Source organism: Neospora caninum, chromosome IV (genome assembly GCF_000208865.1).
Source record: "Neospora caninum Liverpool complete genome, chromosome IV".
Classification (NCBI taxonomy): domain Eukaryota; phylum Apicomplexa; class Conoidasida; order Eucoccidiorida; family Sarcocystidae; genus Neospora; species Neospora caninum.
The window spans coordinates 1,671,243-1,694,625 of record NC_018389.1 but is presented as its reverse complement, the minus strand read 5'-3'; the positions used below and the strand labels follow the sequence as shown (position 1 = coordinate 1,694,625).

At 52.8% G+C, this 23,383-nt stretch overlaps 2 protein-coding genes across 2 annotated transcripts; one reads left to right on the top strand and one right to left on the bottom strand.

The window, feature by feature from the left end:
• Nucleotides 1–7,689: 7,689 nt before the first annotated feature.
• Nucleotides 7,690–13,098, bottom strand: NCLIV_011590 (hypothetical protein; the record flags this gene model as incomplete). The annotated part of the gene is made up of 11 exons (XM_003880676.1): nt 7,690–7,829; nt 8,104–8,168; nt 8,546–8,744; nt 9,133–9,178; nt 9,833–9,983; nt 10,475–10,499; nt 10,908–11,007; nt 11,278–11,505; nt 12,171–12,262; nt 12,547–12,623; nt 12,980–13,098. 11 exons carry the CDS (start codon nt 13,096–13,098, stop codon nt 7,690–7,692), a joined length of 1,242 nt encoding a protein of 413 aa, XP_003880725.1.
• Nucleotides 13,099–14,958: 1,860 nt separating this feature from the next.
• NCLIV_011580 (putative helicase) lies at nt 14,959–23,006 on the top strand (the record flags this gene model as incomplete). The annotated part of the gene is made up of 10 exons (XM_003880675.1): nt 14,959–15,910; nt 16,718–16,807; nt 17,243–17,302; nt 17,794–18,468; nt 18,889–18,962; nt 19,644–19,818; nt 20,342–20,428; nt 20,964–21,528; nt 22,263–22,487; nt 22,865–23,006. 10 exons carry the CDS (start codon nt 14,959–14,961, stop codon nt 23,004–23,006), a joined length of 3,045 nt encoding a protein of 1,014 aa, XP_003880724.1.
• Nucleotides 23,007–23,383: the final 377 nt, after the last annotated feature.

The following is a 23,383-nucleotide window of genomic DNA, read 5'->3' as shown; positions in this document are numbered from 1 at the left end:
CGGGAGCGGTTGTTTTTTCGCGTTTGGGCCTTTCCCAGGCAAATTCCGCGTGGGTTTTTCCGGGGAAAACGGGGCCTGGGCGGACGGTCTTTACTTTTTGTTCAGTATGGAAAGTTAGGCTTGGAATCGAACGCTCCGGTTTCTGCACTGCTGTGGAACTGCCAAGGAGAGTGGATGGCAGTCTCCCAAACAGGCGAGGCAGGTGAGGTTCCGTGCCCGTATTCCCCTGTTCACAAACACGTCATCGGAGCAGTGTTCGTGGTTCATCATTTTACTACTGTACCATGTACGGCGGGGGCGGCAGGGGGTGATGAGGAGCCCCGGTGAACGGAGTGGGGATGGGTTCAACATGGTCAGGAGATTAACGCGAACTGCAGCCATCGAAGCTTGACTGTACGACCATTCTCACGGTTTCCATGGTGAGGCGTGCCGCGCGAGTGTTGGCGACACGAAACTACGGCAATGAACTAGAATGTGACCACACATCTGTAACAACGGTTTGCCTCGAACACTTACGGGAGCGGAAGCTGGATGCATTCCCTGTCACCAGAAGTTCTGCCGAGGAGTGGACATTTAGATTAGTGAAAAAAAACGATTGTTTCCCATTTCACGTGGCGTACTGTGTCCCTTGGCTCACGGTGCTACAGGAGAGGCAGCCTATTACAAGTCTGTAAAGTTCCGGGTACTCCGAGGCTTTGCTGGCTACAGACTTGCTCAACTACAAGCGAGAGAACGTGAGGCTAATGCAACGGGGATCTATACGATTTCTCTTCTTAAAAAGGGCTTGAAAGGATGGTGCAAGTGGCATGCCTACATAGGTGCATGCACGAAGCTTCTAATCGTTGCTTCACAGCTGGAAGAAGCGCGACGCCGAGAAACCCTCTGTATGGTTCTTCGGATCTGGAGAGAGGCGACGACCCGAGCCGCTGCAGAGCACGCAAGGTGAGCGAAGCCTGTGGATTCTGAGGCGCTTAGTAGTGGTTGACGTGCTCCCGCACAGTAGCGGTGATACCTAAACATGAACCAGTTTATGTTCCAGTGTTCAGACTGTCCAACCCAGCACGAGGCATGGGGCAAGGAGCCGCAATTGTGGAACCGCACGGGCCACTGATCCACTTCACTCTCGTGGCGTTGTGTCTCTTCGTCCCATGCAGATCTGAGGCCCTCTCGCGCCCCTGGAGACTCAAAGCTCTCATTCGAGGGTGGCGGCGATGGACACAACTGTCGAGCTTGATGAGAATGAAGAGAAGAGAGAATCAGCTAAAAAACGTTGTCGCGGCTTTTCACCGCTGGAAAGGGCGATTCCGAGAGCACTTGCTCACGGAGCAAGCAGTTCAAAAAGGCATACGAGCTATTTTGCGAGACAAGGAGAAAATCCTATTATCGACCGCCCTCTGCACTTGGCGGTCATTCGCTTGTGGGCGTGCGTTGGCAAGTCGGGCGTATAACAGTTTGGTAGCAAAACGAACACGCCGCTGGTTTTCAGAACTCCGACAGGCTGCGTTTCTTAGGGCAGTTCAGCGACAAATAGGAAGGGCAAACGCCACCCGGTACGCACATCGTGTCCTCTGCCACTGGCATCGACTGAGTAGGCAGCGCAAGCGAGAGAGATTCGTGTTTCGCTGTCTTCTAGACGCGAGAGAAAGTGCCCTTTACAGCGCTGCCTGGGCGACGTGGAGGCAGGTGACACTCGCCCATCAGCGTGCAACGAAGTTCTGCTACGCGTACACGACAAAAAAGGCTTTGGCTTCCTGGAAAGGCTTCAGCAGACGGAGACGTCATCTTCGCAAGACCTCAGCCGAGCTGTTTGTAAAGAGTCTCGATGCAAGGAAAAGGCAACCATTTCTCCAGTGGTTCACACTTGCCATAACCAGGAGGTCGGCTAAGTTTGAGGCCTTTTCCTGTTGGTGGCAGATCGTTTGCAGGCGCAGGTACGACAGAGAACTGGCCGCCTCCCTTGTGGCTCGAAATAAAGGAAATGTGCTTGAACGCTATTGGAGAGCCTGGCAGGAGATATACACTGAATCGCAGCAAGTGCGGGCGTTCCAATTGCGGCAACATGGGAGAAGGGTCTTAGGGACGTTAATCGCTTACGCGGAATATCGCGACACAAAGCGAGCCCGAGACCAGGCGAAACTAGATGCCTGGGCTACCGTGACTACGGAGAGACTCCTCGTTGTTTGGAATGAAGTAGCGAACTACAGGTGGCGCTTGAGGAACTCCTATGCGATGACTGTGTCGCTTCGGAACCGTGCGCTACTCACTACCGTGTTCGCATTCTGGCGGGACCAGACAGAGTTCGCACTCTCGTCTATCGCGGCAGAAACGGGGCCGCGCGGTAGGTCACCGAGGTCACCTGCACAGTCGGAGCTCAGTGGTGGTTTCCAAAGTTGGGTGCTTTCAAAGAGCGTAGCAATCCCGCAGGATAATCGGAGCTGTGATAACGCGCAGGTGCTTGTGAATGCACACTTGGTTGCTGCGGGAAAGACGCCCTCTACGGAGCAGCAAAAGAAGGAGGGAAGCGCGAATATCTGCGATGCAGGTTTTTCGTCAACACGCCAGCACACCATTACGTCGATACCTCGCTCAAAGCCCTGGATTTCAGGAGAGCCTGATATCTCCCGTTTTGCAGCTGCACATCAGACGGACCGTTGCCTCGATTCGACGCGAACTCATAGAAAGTCGCGTTCCATCTGCCATGTAGCAAGCAATTCCGCTGTAGCACGACGAAGTGAAATTCTACTGAGGGCGTTCGTCGCTTGGCGACAGTTGGTCAGCCCTGCCGCGAGCGAACGAGGGCCAGCTGGTTCGCTGAAGGGGACCAGCGAAACGCCACTTCAAAGAAGAAATTTGACGTCTAGTCAACGAGTATCCGATCCTCACTGGCTTGAGACTGAGTCGGCTCGGATGGCATATAAGAAGGCTCATAACTTCCGGGTCAGGACAGTGCTAGGGCAGGGATTCAAAACATGGCAGACCTTTTTACGGACGAAGAATGGGATTGTGAAAAAGCTTCAAGATGAATTCCGAGTGGTTCGGTGCATGAGAAACTGGAAAGCTGCGTTTGCGAGGCGAAAGACATTGCATGCCCTCGCTCATGTTCAGCGTCACTACTTGCTCGACCTTGACCATCATGAACCTTCAAATCGCGAGCGAAATGGTTGAATCCTTGCGAACTCTTACTTTCCTACCATAGAGCTGTGTCCTTTAAGCGGCTTTTGCTAGCACAGCCGAAAATCAACCACCAGCAAACGGGAGGACTTTGTTAGCAAAGGTAGTCGAAAGGCGGAGCCGTGTGCCAGTGGATGCTCTGATATCCTTCATTCTAGTGTGGAGGTTGAGCGAGAGCATTTTATCACTCACCTAAGCACGTGCATGGTATTGTGTGCTTGAACCGTGTCTACACCGAAGCGGCCACGCACGCGGCAGGCGTGGAAGGTAGAAAACGTTTATTCGACTGCGTTTTGGTTCATTAGCAACGTCCGATAATCAAAGTGATTGTACGAAAAGAACTAAGCTAAAAATATATGCGAGACAAGTCAAGTGGTATGATAACGAATTTTGATTCCTATGTAGGGAGTGTGACGCCGCACCTACTAGATTAGATTGCACGGCCTTAAGATGAGGCGCTTGCAATGCACATACGCCACCTCGAACGCTTTAATACTGCTTACTAGCGCCTCATCTCTGTCTAAATGCGCATCAATATGATCGAGACACTCACGGCGCCCCCAAATAGCGTCGCGCAGTTCGTTGAACTGGAAGATAAGGTTGTGGCATCGCGTTACTGCCGTTTTGTTCATCACCATGAAGGCAATGTCCCCTGCGTCTATGTTTAGCAAAGAAGCATGGGAGTGATAGTCAATGTCGAAGACCTCAGCTTCGGTCGTTTCGACCAAGAAAACGTTCTGCGAACATACACGTGAGGGTCAGACATACAGATGCGTCCTGTACAGGTTTCAATGTTTCACCTTTCTTGTCTTTCATCGGCTCTTACCCAACGAACGACGTTGCCGCGTCCTCTGTTTAGGGGTCCGCGTGCCGCGTCGACCTGCTGGTAACTGTAAACCCATCCCCCGTATAAACTTTGTTTCGTTTCTCGATTTTTGTTTGGGGTGAGGGTGCTGTCGCTACTCTGACCTACACGCCCCAGTCGCTCCAACTCTGCCTAGCCTCCAGAGCGCAGTTCGTTCTCAGCCAAAACACCTATAGCAGGCAGCCTTCCTGTGAGGGTTTGTCTCCACACGACGAACTACATAGATGAGTGGGTGCTGTCCTGCCCGCCTATTGGACGGCATTTCACAAGCTCGTCAGTCATCTCAACATGCACAATGCAACTGTGATTCTTTTTTGAGCTACGCTCGTATCAATAAATCTACGTACAGTTCCCAACCACTGTAGAGTCCTGCTGTGGTGAGTTGGGGTAATTCAAGGGAGAAGCCCTGGAGCGTAAGACATGGAAGACAATTGCCGTTGCTTACCTGGCTTTCATTCCTTGCCTCTCTTTCGAGTTTGTCTCTCCATCGAATCACACTTGCCACTACCAGCACCTCGGGCTCGTGATTGAGTTCCACGAGCTTCGGGTCCTGAAGGGCATCTGTGGCCAGTCGACTAAGGCAAGCACAAAAACTCTGCAGGCACCTAATTGTGCAGAGGTATTGTTGCTCTCGTTGCGGAGGGGCCAGGGAGACCTCTTTCTTCTCCGATACCATCAGACACTCTAGGGACAGGATACAGTCCACTAAAGGTTTCAGTGCTCGGATGGAAATATGTTCCGTCTCGTAAAGGTACCGGACCTCAAAGGCGAACCAGCACTGAAGAAACTCTGTATCCTGCATAACGGAATGTCGAGTCAGATACAGAGGGGAGAGAGGCTGTCAATCACAGGTGGAAAGGAATTCACGTAGAGATACTATTAATGCAAATCATACCTTTACGTTTTCTCCGAAGGTTCCCCATTTTCTTTTGGCTTCTTCAACGAAGCCCACTCTCTGACATTTCCGGTGTGTTGATACCATTTAACGCAAACAAACAGGCAGTATAAGCATGAGAAAGCTTGCAGCGACAGGGGAGGGGATCGAGTTGATTTGGCCTCCTCACGAAACCTCTTCGGATTATGAGACCTGCGTCGTTGAATCTGCAAACTGCCCTGTCCATGATCGTGTGTATGAATAATATCACGAGAGTTTCTTCACTTCTCGTCATAGTAGCCTCTTGCCTGCTTAGATCGACTCGGCAGCTGTTGCGAAGGTGTGCCGTCCTTGGAGTGCTGGAGGCTCCTGCAGATGACTAGATGATTCGTTTCTTTTGCTTGAATAAACGCCCTGAGGAGGTTATCTCGAAAACGAAGGAGTTTGTGCGAGTAGTTGTAGTTTCTGCCGTTCACTCGATGCACGTTTCGCAGTTTTGCGGCACACATGAAAATCGAGAAAGGGAAGAGGTCCACACAAGGCTTCAACTTCTGCGCCCACGTTTTCAAGAAGCGAGGGAAAGCTTGGCGATGCCGAGTGGCCTCGAATGTGTTAAGGCCAACACTTTCCAACTCTTTCTGAAATTGAGCAAGGAGCCGCGTGTACCGGGACCGCTGCGCCGTGTCCGTCAGTGAAGAGCGTACAGACCGTGATAGGACCACGTGGGTCTTGCGTAGATTCTCAAACCCTTCTTCAACTAGAAACTGAGAGTCGTCGTCATTTGATTCTGAACTATCTTTCCCGCCGTCGAACTCATACTGTGACGCCACGCGTGGAAGACCCTGCGGCTCTGTATCCGCTGGAAGGTCGCCTCCTTCTGTCAATTCCTCAGCGTATTCACGGTTGCAGCCTGACCCTTGTGGCTGGGCAGAAGAGGAGAGCGGTTCCTCGTGCGGTTGTGCCTGATCATGTTCGCCGCCATCCTGTGCATGGCCACACGACGCAACATCCAGTGCAATGAGAGACACAGACTCTGACGTTTGCTCGCACCCTTGTACTGTAGATGGAGCGGTAACCTCTGCACCGTGCGTCATCTCTTGTCGAGCGTCTTTTCCAGGTTCTCCCTCCTCCCACAGCTCCACCGTTTCCTTGTTCTTAGAGGCAACGGAAAGCGGTTCTGAGCTGAAGGGGGATTCGTCCCTACAACCAATGGCCATTTGAGGATCTATGCCCCCAGTGCGAAGGCGCGAGGAAAGAAGGCCTGTGCCAGGAGTCCACAGTGCACGGCCTTCTTTCCTCACCGCTGCAGCAAATTTCATGTGAGACAGCACCTCCACGTCACCCGTGTCGATGAGCTGGCTCCCCAAGAAGCTGCTTTCACTGAGGGGCAGTACGTCTGCACGTTGTTTGCTTACTTCCGCCACTTTCCCCTCTCCCACCGTAGCGCCACTGTCAGCCCCAGTCCACGCCTGTGGACTAGTTCTGTCTCCATCAACCATATTTCTAAAAAACCAAAACTCCCAATTTGTGTAGGGGTTCGAAGTGCATGGCTGTTCGATTTAAAACAGCAACAGCCCCCCCCCCCCGCCCTGTCTGTGGGGGCTGAGAGGATGTCGTCGTGCGAACAGGATACGCTAGGTCTGTGGCGGTACAGACCTACCGCTCTTATTTCGCACAAAAGGGACTACATATGCTCGGTCACAACTTTCTGCAGTTCAACTGACTACATTCGTGCCATAAACGCCGTTCTTCAAAAGGTGAGAACGTAAAGCCCCACGCTTCTGAACCGAACATGTTTGCCACTTGCCGCACAGGGGTTCCAGCGGATGCAGAACCTCATTGCGAAGCCTGTTCCATTCGAAAGCACTTTTAAAATTGTGTTCGGTTCGGCAGCATCCAACTTCTTTCCGGTACTCTGAAGTTCCTTCTGCGAATTCCACGCCCTTTGAAGAGGCACGTGTTCGTGAAAGTGGCCAGCGGAAAGCGTCACGCGTTTCCAATCAGAGATATTATTAACTGGCACTTACAGTGCCTCTCACGACTAACCCGTTTCACACTGGCCTGGAAAAATGAGAGTAAATACGTGGTTGCGACTCTGCTAAACACAACCTGAGTGTCAGCAGCCCTCGACTGTACTCTGCTTGCCCGTCGACACGAAGAAAATGATTTCAGCCAGCGCGACGGACAATTCATAGCTGTCGGCAGAGCCACCGGAGGATTTAAGGCAAGCTACTGTTGATGTCGGACGCTCGCCGACGGAGGAAACAAAAGCAACAATGTTCCACCCAAGTGCTGTGATGTTTGAGTTTAGCTGTGGACGATGGTTTACGAGTGACCGAGAAGGGCATGATGGTGTGTGGCTACAGCTGGCAACAAGCGTTTGGTAACGAATGCGGAACTGTTTCATGTCACCAGAGGAGGTACGAAGAAGGGAAAGCGAAACGTGGTTTGGATTTTTACATCCGGATGAACGGCAGCGACGCGGCGAGGTGTCCCGGCAGAAACTGTTCCAGATCACTCCTCGCGATGCGCGAAGGTGAAGCAGAAATGCGTATGCAAACACATTTCCGCATCGCGTTTGTCGCGACCCTTCCGGAAGTCCTGGCGCGTTCGTTTCAGCGTCCACAAGGTGCCTCTCTACCGCGGAGGACTTGCCCTCACTCTCCTAAAGGTGGAAAGTCCACGAAGGAACGTGGTTGCGTTCGTGTTTTCATATATTTTCTCGTCAAGTGAAACATTCCTATGTACAAAGCGAATCAGACGGTTTTTAGTAAAGGGTCTAGGGAGTCTTGATAACAGACACAGAAACTCCTGATGGAGGCAGACTAGCAACTGCCGCAGTGGAAGAGTCGGCGTTGAACAACAGGCAGTTGGGGATCGGCTCTTGCTCCTTTGTGATGTATTTTCGCAATTCCTGAGCTGAAACGTCACACATGAGAAGTGCAAATGAAATGGGAACGCGCTAGGCCACATTGTAGGACACGGACATAAAGACCGTTCCATCCTACGATTAAGTTCTCGTGACACACAGGCGATGGAGGAACCAACACCCATCAAGCGCCCGAGAATGACTAACTCCTCAGGCAACGGTAAAGTTCCAAAGGAAAGCACACACCCCTGACATCTGGGACGACAAACGCCTCTATCTCCAGAGCACCAAGTGTTCGCGTCTGCTACCCTCTTGCTGGCTTACCTAAAACGCCACCAACAATAGCCGCGGTGACGGTGTATTGGCGGCCCCACATCATTGGCAGAGTCCTACAGCAGGAACACAGACCAGGCGGGCTACTCAGGCTCTCACGCCCTATATACGGATACCTCCACACACCCGCACGCATTTGCAAACATAACATATATATATATATATATATATATATATATGAATGCGTGTACATGGTAGCTTGACGGTGTGTCCTGAGCTTTTACGAAAGGATCCATAAGAACGACGCGGCCTGAACATCCTAGAGCGGCGAACTCTCTTTCTCTCCACTGGCGAGCACCACCTCACAATGGGCTTCCAAACCCTGAATTGCCCAAATGTATGCACGTGACAATCTCTATACAACCACACGCAAAAATGTCACCCGAGTATCGGCCTCCGTGACTATCCGTCTACGCTATCAGATTACACTCACTTAATGAGAATCGGCGACTGTTCGAAGGCAGCAGCGGCAGGTCCACCCTCTTGGCGAAGTTCCTGCTTTGTAAAATGAGCGAAGTCATCGTCCTCAGGTAAACTGTCGTATCGCGGCAGAGGCAGCGTCCGGGACGTTGTTCCATCCTTTCGTTCCTGCTCGCCTTTCGCTTCTTTGTCCGCTTGCCACTTCTGCATGGCTGGTGACCAACAACGCGCAGCGAGCACAGCGCACAATGATGGGAAATGAAAGTGCTGTGCAGCGTTCCATCGAACTCTCGATTTCGGCGTTGCAGGAGTCCCACTCGCCCAAGCTGCGCTTCCAAAGAGAAAGGAACGGTGTCGAAGAAACCGAAGAGAGAGCTGCATAGGAGATTTGCAGTTTGCACTCCTGCTGTCTACCTCCGTGGCTGGATACCGTGCACGTCCGTATCCACGCGTCACCCTCCAACTGGAAGGAGACAGCGAAAAAGATGCCTCGCTCCCCTCGAAGACCCGCGTTTCGGCGCGCCGGTATGCTGTGTGCAGTTGCCCCTCCGAGATACCCTCTGCAGCTCTCGATTGAGGGAAACGAGACGGAGGACCTACTGAGGTAGACGAGAAGGGCAGGATCCACCTTCCTGTCGGCTTTGCCCTAGACACACGAAAAGAAACATGCACGTGACTACCAATCCTAACACCAGTAGTAGAGTGCGTGGGCATGTACAGGCCTCCACCCTCGTCTAAGTGCATACAAACATGTCAGGATCATGGCCAAAGGGGGGGAGCTTGCGGAACATTCACGAATCCATCTACGCACCCCCATATATATATATATATATTCACAAACATGGCTATATACATGCGTGAGCACTCTTCATCTGGTTTGAGCGCAGTGGACACGCAGAGCATAGATACACAAACATCTACCGCAAACAGGACTGCAAGCAGAGAGAGGAGTCGGCAGCTGCGCTATACAAAGGAACGTATGAATGCCTCTCGCATCAGTCAAACACATTTATCACCAAAAGGCGGGAGGAATACCGCATCCTTCCACAGGTAGTATACTGTGCAAGATCTTGTTCCCTCTACTCAGATACAGATGCTCATATAGATGTAGACTGCGATAGAGAGTGAAGCGTATACAGTTGTAACTATTTCCTCTTATACTGCGCTATTTTTGGATAACAAGAATCTACACATATACGCACATAAGCACTTATACACATATATATGGAAATATATATATATATATATATTTATTTATTTATTTATTTATTTGTACACGCCGAGACCGGCGGACACGTACAAGGCTGCAATGCATCATTTCGTCGAGAGATGGATACGCTTTTTCTTTCATGTCGTGCTGTGGCAAACTCTCGTCTTCTCCATCTTCACCTTTCTTCGCCTCTCCAGATACGCCAGCCTGAGTCTTCTCCGACTTCGGCGCAGGCACCCGACTGAAACGGGATCGAACAGAAAACAAGAAAGGGGAAATAGCCAAAACACCCAAGGACACTGCATTTGAGGTGTACCTCTGTTCATTTGCCTGCTCTAAAAATACGTGGACCTGATGTCAACTGCGACACCGCAACACTCACATGGATACATTTTCATATATATATCTGTTTATAGATATTTCTATACACCTATACATGCATCTATACGTATTCAGATATATACATACATTTGTATATATGCGTATATCAGTGTGTCGGGTGCGCTTGTGGCACACGCAAAAGAGACACGTCCAACTTCAGGCATGAGGAGAATACCAGTAAAGGGAGATGGAACGAATGAAGAATGTAAGAGAGAAAGAGGCAGTAAATGACACAAAGGAGCAGGACAGGAAGACAGTGGAGTCACGTGTAACGCGGCAGAGAGAAGCGAGAGAGGGAGGCAGTACCCCACACCACGTTGTCACGTTCAACACAAGAGATGTGGAGCTCACGCGAGGGTGAGAAGGGGGGAGGGACCTAAGCAACTCGAGAAGGAGAAGACAAATGAAGGACCGAACGAAGGAAACTGGTATAAATAAAGAAGAGCTTGAGGGAATGCGAAACATACAATGCATGGCGATGGAAGTCGAGAAATCCGAATCCCAGTTTGCCGCTGCAGTGAGAACTGCAAAACGCCTGAAACAACAGGAACCAGATACATGTCTACTTATAATGCGATAATAACAACACATAGTTTATCTGATCATGCGCAGTGCAGCGATGCATGTAAGAAATGCAGCTACATGTGTATTTGCGTCGACAGCCTGTCGTGGATGGAGCACGATGAGACACAAGATATACACCCGTTTCTACTCAAGCACAGATATATATATATATATATTTATTTATATGATTATGGAGGGAATAAGAACAACAGCTACTTACAACATTTAGCTGTCGACAGAGGGTATCCAGCGGAGCCTGCATTTCCGGCAAAAAAGGAAACGACGCACCCGAAAGGAAAACGAATAAGGGTAGACTGAGGCTGAAGACGGAGAGCGCGTCCGGAAGCGAAAGCCCAACAAACGGGGAAATGGTCGGGCGTGCATCAAAGAAAAGCGAGAAATCTAGGAACAATCTACCACGCGTCGAGGCTGGGTTCTGTGCCGATTCGTTTCCGGGTTTCACCGTCTATCCACGTCTGTTGCAGATCTCTCTTCGATAAAAAGTTAAAGTCCAGATCTCAGCCCTCGGCCGTGTTGTCGACGGGACTGCTGCGTTCCACTGCATGCAGGTGTGCCTGCTCGTATCTCACCAAGGAAGAAAGAGGGTAAAACTCAGATGCCACACAAATCGCAGTAAAGCGTGCGACCAGCTGTACGGCGTGGAGGGCTTCGCCGGCCCGTTCCCCTTTTTGCGTTTTCGCCAGTGCGTCTTCTTCTCCAAGAAATGCAAGCAGCCGCTGAAACTCAGATTCAGGAAGTTCCTCAAAGGCGACAAAGGGTGCCATGTCGCGAAGCCCAGCGAGACTGGCGCTGGCGACCTGAGGAACACGCAAAGGGGAAAACGCGGGGAAATGCGAGGTGGAAGTGAGGGAAGCATAGACAGGGGAAGCGAGAAGAGAAAACAACAGAGAAAAAAGAGGAACACAAGGCGTGAGACACTGAGAGGAACGCAGCGGAACGCAGGGAGAGCAAGAAAACGCCGAACAGGGGAGAGACGACGAACGGAAGACAGACGAAGAGCAAACGAAAGGGGAGGGAACAGTCTGAGAGAAACACCCGGACAGAGGGAAACGCCAACTCAGCGACACGGACAGCTGAAGCTCAGGGGAACTGCGAGAAGAAGGACAAGTGGAGACGACTGGAAACGTAGGGGGAAGGGAGAGAAGGAGGCAGGCGACACAACACAGTCTCCTACAGAGGACCTGAGGCGTGTGGGGGCGACGCGAACGGCGGCACAAGTTGCGATTCCCTGCAAAGCTTTAATGTAGTGGGGTTCCCCAACTGCACGCCCCGCGACTCTGTCCGACGCTGGGACGGGGCAGTTGATTGCAGCAATGAGAAAGTGTCGAGAGGAGTCAACCGTATAAACCCGCGACACACAGGACAAGAAAAGAGGAACGGGAAACACCTGGAGAGACAGCGGGACGCCATCTGAGAGGGACGGGAGAGAGAAAAGAAACAGAGAGAGGTTGAGGGCACTTACACGTTGACCTTCCGCTTCGCGCTTTACGAGGAAGTTGAAGGCGAAGTCGATTTCGCCAACGGAGCGGCTGTCGCAGAGCGAGACACGTACACCTGAGAGAGAATGCGAGAAACGGGAGAGGGAAGAAGAGAAAGAAAGGAAGTCAAAAACGACAAAGAACGTTGGAAGGAGCAAGTCGGCTCGATGACGAAGAGAGGAGAGAGGACACTGGGCGAGAACGCGTGCGCGAAAGCGCAGAGAGGGCAGGCAGAGAAACAGAGAAAGGTGAGGGAAGGAAGGAGAGAGAAAATGCAACAGAGGAGAAAAGGAAAGAGGCCAAAAGAGAGGTAGTGAGAACGAGAAAAGGAGAAGACGGGCTGCGACGCGAAGGCATTACCTGAGAGGGCGAGATTTTTCGCCAGTTCGACGTGGATGCTGGTTAGCCCCACAAGAAGAACGTGTGACGAGAGGAGCCTGGGGAAAAGCCGAGAACGAAAAGTTTCCATACGTTCACTCTAGAAGATATCTGTCCTGATCCGATGGTGACCCCCAAAGACGTGGTCGGGCACAGTCGGCTGACTTCGCGAAGGAAAGAAGTTTCTCAAGCAGAGAGAAGAGAGAAAAAGCGAGCAGGAGAAAGTGACAACGCCACGAGGAGACAATCAAGGAAGGGAAGAGGCGGCTGATAAAGATCAAGACGAAAAGGCAGAGGAGACGAAGGCGCGGAGTCTGGAGAGAAGTCCGAAGGAAATGGAGGGGGAAAGCAAGACAAAGAGGAGGACGGAACGGAGGTGCATAGAAATGTAGAGACGCGGCGAGAACGACGTTACCTTCGTTGAGATTCGACTCCCCAAAGACGAATTTGCCTGTCGAAGACGCGGTTGGAAAGAAGGCTCTCCGGGCTTGTCGCCGGACCTTCTTGGGGAGGCGACGACGAGCGATTTGCCATGAGGAAGAAAAGAGGAGAGCTACAGCGGGCAAGGAGCGAGCGGAGGAGACAGAGAGAGACTTGAAAGAGAAGGCACAAACGGCGAAGAGAAAACGGCGAGAGACGAGGCAGACGACGCGCAGAGAAAACGCCGTGGAAATGATGAGGAACAGCCACAGAGAAGGCCACGAAGAACAAGCGAAGAGAGAAGAACAAAAGAAGACCAAACGAGGAGACGACGGTGACTGACGTCGGGTGACAAAAGAAGAGAGGAAGGCAGGTCTACAAACAGCCGAGGCAAGAGAGAACGCCTGCAGGAAGAAGACAGTCGACCGGCATTCCGAGAGCCTTATTACACGAGGAAGACATAGAGCGGGAGGTCACGACGGAGAGAGAGGCGGCAGCAGACGAGAGACAAAGGAAGAAAAACGAATCGTGCGACGCGAGAGACTCTTCCAAAAGAAGCCGAGAACAAGCGGGAGACATTCGCGTTGGTGTTTTCTGCCTCCAAGGACAGATCGGTTCCGTTCCGCTGCCGGGTGTACTGACACACAAGTCCATTCAGATGCAAAAGAATGCAGACGGCGAAAAAAATCAGAGATGTGCAGATTCAGATCCCATGTATTTCAACAAGTGATATCCAGACGCTATTGAGTACGACACACACACGTCGAAGAGAAACGGCGCACGCATGACCTTCCTGTGGACGTGGATCCCATCGCCCTAATCTGACAGGCGAAAGCAGTATGCACGGCAAGCTGAATGGACAGAAAAGCGACAAAGAAAGACAACACACTTGCCTACACCTCTTTCGTTCTTCACGCGCCGCGAAAAGCCTCACAGAGCTGCTGGGGCTCGCCCGGGGGCTGCGCATGCGTCGGCGCTGTCATTTCCTACGCGAAAAGGAGACACAGTCTCTGTTTTATTGGGAACGTTGAGGGAAACGCTTCCCTCTCATCTCGACAGAGGCAGTTGGCACTGTTGCTGGTCATCTCTCCTTTTCACGCATTTTTACTCGCAGCTGTTTGCTTCTTCTCATCAGATTCGAAGGTCGTTTCCGCCTCCTGGCGACGAGTCTTCTTCGAGCAGAGAGAACCACTGCGCTGTCTCTCGACGCGGGCGCCGCTGCTCGAGGCTCCTTGTTTTCCCGGTTTTTTTCAAGATTCCTCCTGGGGACAAGCTGCCGTTGGAAAAGGAGGCGATGTCTCTTTCGTTTCCGGAAACAAGCCTCGGAGCTCGACGCTGGTGCCCCTCCTCCCGTGTATCGAGTGTCGATACACCGCGCAGCGACATTTCTCCCGCGTAGTCCTCGAGCGGTGAGACTTTCCCTCAACCGCGGAAAAATAGGGGAAACAGGAAAGCAAGAGCCGCACAACAAAAGAGACAGAGGTGCTGGTATCCTTCTGTGTGTACCAGAGTCGTCGATGATTTCGTTTCTTTAATTCAACTCTCTTTCCCTGTCGAGCAATTTAGACATACAGGCGACGACTGTCCAGGTCGAAGAGGAGGGAGAAGATAGAAAGGGAATATGTTGCTTTCCCGGGCGCTACCCTTCATTGTCGAGTGGAAAATACTTCCCCAGACTGCATGCGTTCCTCTGCCATACTTTTCCCTTTCTGCTGGTATCCCTCAGCCTGGCTTACGAAAAAGATCAGCAGAACCTCCTCCTCTGTGTCCTGCTATTCAGTCGACTCGTCTCTCTCCTTTTCCACTTTTTCATCGTGCCTCCTCGTTCTCCCCTTTCTCGGCACGCCGTCTCTTCGTCCCCGTTTCCTCCAGTCACTCTGTCTCTTTGTTTCTGTAGCGTTTATACGGTTTCTTTTTTTTGGCGCTCCTTCCTTTCCAGTTTTTCCCTTTGAATCTCGACGCACGTGCGTTCCGATGGCGAGTGAGATCGCCCCCGCGGATCGGGGAGGCGAGGAGGAAAATGCCCAGACCGGAAAGAGGAAGAAAACGCGAGATTCCGAGTACAGAAAACTTCGACAAGAGGCAAGGAGACTCGCGAGGGAAGGCGGCGAGAAGGCTGTTGAGGGCGGCGCCTGCAAGTCCAAACATGAGAGGGAGAAGACACACGGAACTGAGCGTGCAGCAGCTTCCGGAACAAAGGGAGACCACGTAGGAGAAGCGCGAACAGAAAAGAGAGACGATGAGGCAAATGGAGCAAGGGAGGGCGAGGAGAGGAAAAGAAAACGCGAGCGGGGCAGAGAGGCTGAGAAAGAAGGAGAAAAGAGAGAGGAGCCTGTCGAGGGTGACGACGGAGACGCAGGCACGCGGTTGGGAAGGAAACGTAAGAGGCGAAGAAGGAGGAAAAACTTGACTGAAGATGAGGACACGCTCGCACACGAGGAGAACGGAGATGAAGCGGAAGACGAAAAGGCCGATCGAGAAAGACAAGAGGCGCTGCCAAACGAAGAAGGGAAACGGCACCGAAAACGACACATGAAACGAAAAGGGACTCGCAACACAGAGGAGCAATCACGAGACGAAGAAGGTCAAGACGGAGAAGATGCAAACGGAGACAGCGAGGAGACAGACGCAGCACAGAAGGACTCCAAGGAAACCCCAGATTCCCAGGATCCCTCCTCGCCTTCATCTGCCTCTTCTTCGTCCGCCTCGTCGTCCGCTTCTTCCTCTTCATCGTCATCGTCTTCATCTCCATCTTGTGCTGGTAAAGAGAGGACACCTCGTCCTGAGTTTACAAGTCGATACTGCGTCGTGACACAGCACAGCGCAGGGGAAGAGGAGGACGAGAAGCAGGCTCAGAGTCTCCGCGCTCTCCATCCCTGCGTAGTCGACGCTCTTCGGCGCAGGAACATTCAGAGCCTGTTTCCAGGTTAGCAGAAACTGTTGAAGGCTTTAACAGATGGAAAATCCAAAACGACGTGGGCTTCGGTCTTTGTACCCACAAATGCATCTCCGTGGTGTCACGTGTCTCGGAATCTGTGTACTGATCTATTCATGAGGCTCTATGCGTATGGTTGTGCCTCTTTTTAGTGATGTATGCGTTCATATATATATATATATATATATACATTTGTTTATCGGGTTTTATACTTGTGAGTTTCTACGCATGCGTGGCGCTCCACAATTCCCAATTGAAATGTATATTTGTGTTTAAACATATATGTGGCGTGTGAGCTGCATGCACCTCGTTTTTACACGCAAAGGGAGCATCAGGGACACGTGGGTCGTCGGGGCTGTGCACGGGCGTCGTGTGGCGTCTTCCTATGGAACGTCGATCGCAGGGTTTGGAGCGCCTTCAGACGCAAGTGGGAGGCGACAGCCAGGCACAGCCCTGGCGCGGCAGAGAAAGAGGAATGAAAGAAGATTGGTACAAACGGAAAACGAGGAGACGCAGTGGGTGTCGCTACAGCGGGAACGAGTGGCTCGCAGAGTTGAGAAGAGAAGAGCCGGGAAGAAAGAAGGGGCAGCGAAGAAGGGAGCGTAGGAGAGGGACGAAAAGGAGAAGGAAAAGAAGCTGAGGCAAGTGACGACGGAAGATGAGACGGGGGCAGAAGACAGGAGGGGAACAGGCACAGAAGGAGCAGATCCCCGATGTTCTCTGTGACTGTCGCCTCAGTCATGTGTCGGGGTTCTTCCCAGACGCTTGGAGTTTTAAATTTGTGCCGATTGTTTGCAGTTCAGCGCACGGTGGTCCACTTCCTCACGAGGTGTATCGACAGGCCGTACGACGCGCAAAACTGCGATCTCTGCGTGTCGGCTCCCACCGGTAAATTCCTCTGAAGAAAGCCACGTCACTCGTCCCACCCATCGACCTGTACATGTACTGGTGTCACCGGCCTTTTCTTGTGTCTTCGTCTGTCGATCTATACAAATATCTACAAATGCCTATATATATATATATATATATATATATATATATATATGCGTAGGGGGTGATTTGAGGCGAGAGGAGGAGCGGGCGCGGAAGCAGACGGGAGGCTGAAGGATTCAGCAAGGGGCGAGGGTGGCGAAAATGATGCATGGAAGGGAATGGTGTGTGCCGGAGGAACAGGGAATGAACGGGCGACGGAAGCAACGAGAGAGCCTCATGTGGAGTGGTGATTGCACTCAGATGTCGAAACGGTCTGATTACACCGAAGGACGGGTGGATCGTTTGCTTGCCGCATGCGTTCTTGCGTGTCCCTGTCCGTCCCTTCTTCAGGCGAGGGGAAAACGTTCTGCTACGTTTTGCCCATCGTCAGTTTCCTTCTGGGATCAGTCGGTAAGCCTAACCCAGCGACTCTCGCGCCGTAGTCAGTCCTCTCTGTGGTCCTCTCGTCCTCGCCTTCTTTTTCTCTCTTTGTCTCTATGCTCAGTTGAGCCTCTCGTTTTTCGTCTTTCCGTCACGCGTTTTGCGTCTCATCCTCCACTCTTGTTCCTTTCGTTCCCTGTGAAATTCTTTCGCTCGTTCCCTCTGTGTCTCCGGTTCTCTCCCTCTCTGTCTCTCCTTCTCTCCCTCTGTCGCTCTCTCTTCGACGTCTCGCTTTTGCACGCGCTTCGCCATCACTTGTGTGTGTCTTTGGCGCTGATGGACTCTAGCCCTCGCTCTTCTGCGCCTCCTGACCAGCGTTCGCCGGCGGTCCGGAGGCTGCTCCTTCGGACGGCGCTTCGCTTCCTCACTTTAGAATCGCATCGCGGGCTACCAAATGCTCTGACGCTTCGAGTCGCGACTCCAGCGTCTCATCGTGTGCCTCCAAATCCTTTCCTCTGCAGTTCGGACAACGCGCTGCGTCGTGCTTGTCCCTACCCGCGAGCTAGCGATGCAAGTCGCTGAGGAGTTTCGCCGATTTCGCCACTTTCATCCTTCGCCTTTCGTTTCTCGACCCGGGTCCTGCCGCACGTCATCCAGCAGCGTTCGTCACGCAGACGCGGAAGAAAACGAACGAAGCGACGCGGCGGACGAGCACGCAGGGAAACGCGGACGGAAGAAACCCGAGAGCGATACCGGTCTAGATGGGGTGAACACGACGCCTTTGGACTCCACAGGCATCTGTGATTCAAAGACGACGCTCGGCAACCAAGTGGTCTTCTGCCGGGATATCTCTGTTGTCTGTCTCGTTGGCGAGCTGCCTGTACACCGGAACAAGCGCGGGAACGGATCGGCTGGCGGGAGCAACAGCAGCGGGACGCGTTTCGCGTCGCCTCTCAACTCCGATTTTCTCGCTTCGTTTCTCGGCTCTTCGCACGCACCTGAAGCCACCAGCGGCGTTTCCATCGCCGGTTCGGCGTCGCCAGATTCAGCCGCGCCGCCTGATGTGGTTGTATGTACACCTGGGAAGTTCTCGGAGATGGTTTGGAATGCCACTCGCAGAAATGGCGGCGCATTTTCCTTTGACGCGGTTCGTGGAGAAGATGGCCTCTCTCTGCAGGACGAGGATGCGCTACAAGGTAGGGATTCAGCTTTTGTTTTTCGACTTGGAATACCGGGACACATGCCTTAATGTCCTGGTGTTTAGCCACATAAAAGACGGAGTCCAGCCGTCTATTTTGCTTCGAAACAGAGCCTGGCTGAACGAGATAACCTGCACAGAATCTCACGGGCGCTGTGCGTCAATGCTCCAAGCACCGACAATTTACATATACATATATGTATCTATATGTATGTATGTATGTATGTATGTATGTATGTATGTATATATATATATATCACTTGATAGATATTTTGCGCAGCTGTGGAGATGGAGAGTGTGGCTTTTCTGCCTGCTGAGGGTGTTTCGATATGGAGTGAGTAAAGGTGTCTCTGCACACGCATTATACGAAACACCGACGCTTTCCGGTCGCTCGCCTGGTGTCGCGCGTCTTCGGCAGCTGGGGACATGCGCCTGTCCCTCGACGACGTTCAGTGGCTCGTAATTGATGAGGCAGACCGTCTCGTCAGGCAGGTACGCGGGACATTCGTCCGCCGTCGCGCATCGCATTTCTTTCTTCCCCCAGTCGGTCAGATGGATGCCGCAAACGTGCGGTGGCTGTGCCTGCAGCAGCGCTAGAGGTGGCCGTGGAAGGGCGCGGCATACTTGATTGCTTTCGCCGTTCACTTTGATCTATCGCTGCGTCTATCAGTTTCTCTTGAGATTTCTACATCCATTTTTACGTGTCCACACCAATCTGTACTATACATATATATGTATATCTTTATTTCCCTCTACGTATATATATATATATATATATATATATGTATATATTCAGAGAGACAGATGGGTGCGCTACATATATATATATATATATATATACGTATATATAGAGAGAGCGAGGTGCGTGCGGTAGTCACATCCGTACCCTAGCCGAGATCGACACAGAAAAACGCAAGGCAAAGGCAGCGTCTCTTGCCTATCGGCTGTACGTCATCGCTGTGTCGGTGGAGGGCAATCGATCGAACGATTTGTTCACGCTTCTCGTCTCCTCTATTCGGGGAGCGGTGAGCGCTCGATTTGCTCCTAGCGGCTTTATTGAAACAGCTACCTCGAATTTAATTTGACCGTACGGCGGCGCGTTTGCTGTGCTCGTTATGAATGTCTGCCGTGCGTGCCGGCGGTGTATGCACACCCCGTTCTTCGTGCCCTCAGCCTCACCACGACTGGATGAAGGCGGTCGAAGCACTGCAGAGACTGCGCTTCGAGGCCTGTCGAACGCGCGGGCGTTCCTTTGCGTCGCGTTCGCCTGGCAAAGTGGCGATCCCTTGCGTCTCCGCATTCGCCTCCCCGTTCGTCGCGTCGGCCTCCTTGCCGCTGCAGAAACTCAGTGAGGCGGCAAACCGGCGACGGGACGGAACCGGGCTTTCTCGCGCGCGCTGCGTTTTCGCACGGCCTGCACAGACCTCCTAGACAGCAGTTTCGGTCGACTCCTAGCTGGCTTCGCACCGTCCGGCGTACCGCTAGTGTGGAGGGGTCCACGAGCGAGTGTGGAGCGCTCGTCGCCTGTTTTGGATGCTTTTTCGGTCTGCCTCCAGATGTATATTTATGTGCACCTGCCTTACCGTTTGCGAATACGTAGAGATGCGGATGCAGTGAAAGGCACAAGGAGATATCGCGGCGCTGTAGACGGATAACCAGCTAGGCACTGAGTCCCTTATACATATATATATATATATATATATATATATATGCAGACGAAAGCAAGAGCTCCAGTATATATATATATATATATATATAGATATAGATATAGATATCTTGCTGTGCCGGTAGAGGTGTACAGATAAACCTGAAGACACGCGTGAGGGCGAGAAGACACTTGCAGCGTCGCCTTGTGTTTTCTGTCGTTGCAGCCTTCTCTGCCACGATGACGAAGAATCCAAAGTCGCTGGCTCTGCTCAATTTGACGCGCCCGTTCTTTGTCCTCTCCACCCCCAGCGGTAAGCAGACTCCAGGCAACGATTGATACACAAAGGGTGAAATATATATATATATATATATATAATATGCGTATATTTCATAAACGCATCGTAACCCCGTCTCGTCCTCTGCACGTCTATAATTACGTGACAATGTATGAAAATCCGTCTCCCTATTTACATGCCGGGACAGAGAGTATCTTCTCTATTAGCACGACGTTTTCCGCTGGAGGAAGAGATTGATCTTCCGAGGAGTGTCCTTTTGCACGCCGCGTTTCTGGCTCCGCTTCTCCTTCTTATCCCCTCCCTTTGCGTTCACGTTTGTTTCCTACCTCCACTCTTGGGACGGCCGCGATCCGCCGAGCACGGGCACCGTTGTCTGTGCCTTGCCTCCTGACGGCTGCCTGGCTCTCCTGCCAGGCGGGACCGACGCCTGGGGAGGTGATCCTCATTCCGACTCTTTCGCCCCCCCCCCCCTCCGCGCATCTTGGTAGCGGATATTTGCCGGAAACGCTGTTTCGGTTTGTCTGGGGTCTCCCGCCTCCCTGCGCTTCAGGTCACTATTCGATGCCCCAGTCGCTGGCGCAGCGCTACGTCGTCTGCGACTCGGAAGATAAGCCGCTCTGTCTCCTCCTCCTTTTGCTGCGCCTTGCGCGGCACCTGGCGAACGGCGGCAGCGAGCTGGGGAGAAATCGAGCGGCGGTCCAGGCGGCTTCGAACGACTCAAACGCCTCAGGAGACGAGGCAAAGGGTCAAGAGGCCGGAGGGAGTGAAGACGAGGAGGAAGAGAAGGAAGAGAAAGCAGAGGAAGAGAACGCAGAGGAAGAGAAAGCAGAGGAAGAGAACGCAGAGGAAGAGAACGCAGAGGAAGAGAACGAAGAGGAAGAGAAAGCAGAGGAAGGAGAGGAGAAAGAAGAATCCGACGACGGCGAAGAGGGCGGAGAGGAGGCAGAAGGCGGCGAATCGAGGGAAGGCGAAGGGGAATGTGGCGAGGAACCGGAAGAAGGAGGCGTTTCGGAGAAAAGAAAGAAGATGAAAGTACTCGTTTTCTGCAGTAGTCGAGACGCCACGCATCGCCTCGCGCGACTGCTTCAGCTGTATTTCGAACACGCCGACAGCAGGTGAGGACTGGAGCCTTCCTACAGGCCCGCTGAGGAAGAATAGATCGGAGCAAGAAGCGTAGGGTGCGTCTCGCGGGTTTCCGACCAGCCGAGTTTATGGTCTTTCGCACATCGTCGGGAAACGTTCAGGTTTTCGGCTGGCAAGTGTGTCTCCCGATAGCTTTCCGACGGGCACAGACAAGGCATCCGCACACAGCGTCCAGTGTGTGCTTGTTTTCGGTTTCTGGAGTTCCTCATCTGTTCGCACTTCGCCGGGTTGCTGCCGCCCGTTAGCTCTACCGACAGGCGTCTCGCGGTCATCGGCCGCTTCGCTGTTGTCGCCCCGTCTTGACAGGCACCAGCGTTACCTGTCTCTCCACTCTCTCCGCTCTCTCCACTCTCTCCGCTCTCTCCACTCTCGCCCGCTCTCTCCACTCTCGCCCGCTCTCTCCACTCTCGCCCGCTGTCGCCGCCTTGTCGCCGCCGAGTCGCGGCTGAACCTTCGGCCGCTTGCGAGCAAAAACGTCTGAGTCGTATTTTTCGCCGTCTCCCGTGTCCTCCCAACTGCGTTTGCGTCTTTCCTGCATCCCCCGCCATCCTCCCCATCCCCGCCGCTCCCCTCCGTTTGCTCGGTGTATGTAGTTCTGCTCCTCTGCGCGCACGAGTTTTGGGTTTGTCACCTTTTGCCACTCTTTTCGCGTTTCGCGTCAAGCGCTCCGCTTCCGTTTCCCTCTGCGCCGCGTGGCTCTCTGCAGCCAAATTCGCCCCACAAGCATCTCTCGCTTCGCCGCCTTTTCCTCTTCGGAAGGACAGTCCGTGCCTGCACCGTCTCGGCCGGACGCCGCGAACGGCGCATGGCGTCCAGGCGACGCATGCAAAGAGGAAGAAGAGGAAGTCGAGAGGCCTCTCTGCCTTCGTGTTCGCGAACTGTCGAGCAACTTGAGTCAGCGCGACCGCATGAAGCTCATCAACGGATTCAAGTAAGCGAGTTGAAAAAGGGGACGTTTTCGCGGAAGAGAATGAGGCATTCCATGCCTTTTGCGTACACATAAGGACAGGGTAGAGTCAGCGAAGGTGAGAATTCCGGCTACGGAATTCCTGCCAAACGCGCCGCTGTCCTTCCACGTCCACAGCCAGGTCAGGGGCGGAGAGAGAGACAGGCGGGGCACAGCGTTCGTTCTGGGGGAATCGCTGCAGGCGCCAACGCCGTCAGCGGAGGGTTCCTCTGGCGAATCACAGCCAAGACGGCCTTTTTGTATATTTGCCATTCCTACCGCGTTTTCTCCCCGGTGTTTCCTACTCTTCTCTGGCGACTTGTGTATACTCTAGCTTTCTTTTGCCGGCTGCGCTTCTGTAGAAATGGGACTGTCGAGGTCCTGGTATGCAGCGATCTGGCCTCGCGAGGGCTCGACGTCGAAGGCGTCGATGCGGTTTTCCACTACGACGCCCCACAACACGTCCAGGCGTACGTACACCGATCTGGGCGATCCGCGAGGTAAGCGAAGGAGCCTAAATTTCCAACACAGCCCTTTTTGTCGTGCATTTCGTATGTACTGCCTTCACCGCCTGTGGTAAAGACAACGACTGTTTCCGGCGTTTTCTTGTGAACGTCGGATTTTTGAGCTCGTTACGTTTGGCCCTCTCGGTTTTTTGGTCGGTTGGGGCTCCGTCGCTGACCACCGTGGCGCTGCGTTTGCCTTTCTTGGTAGCGGTGTGTGCGCCCGAATGTCGCTTGGTCAAGACTGCTTTGCACGCGTTTGGTCTACCTGGCACAACTGCCTGACTGTTGATAGATCCTCGTCGCTGGTCCGGTTTCTCGGGTTTTACATTGTCGTCGATGCCTTTCTTTTCCCTTGTTGTCTGGGGAGGCGGCGGG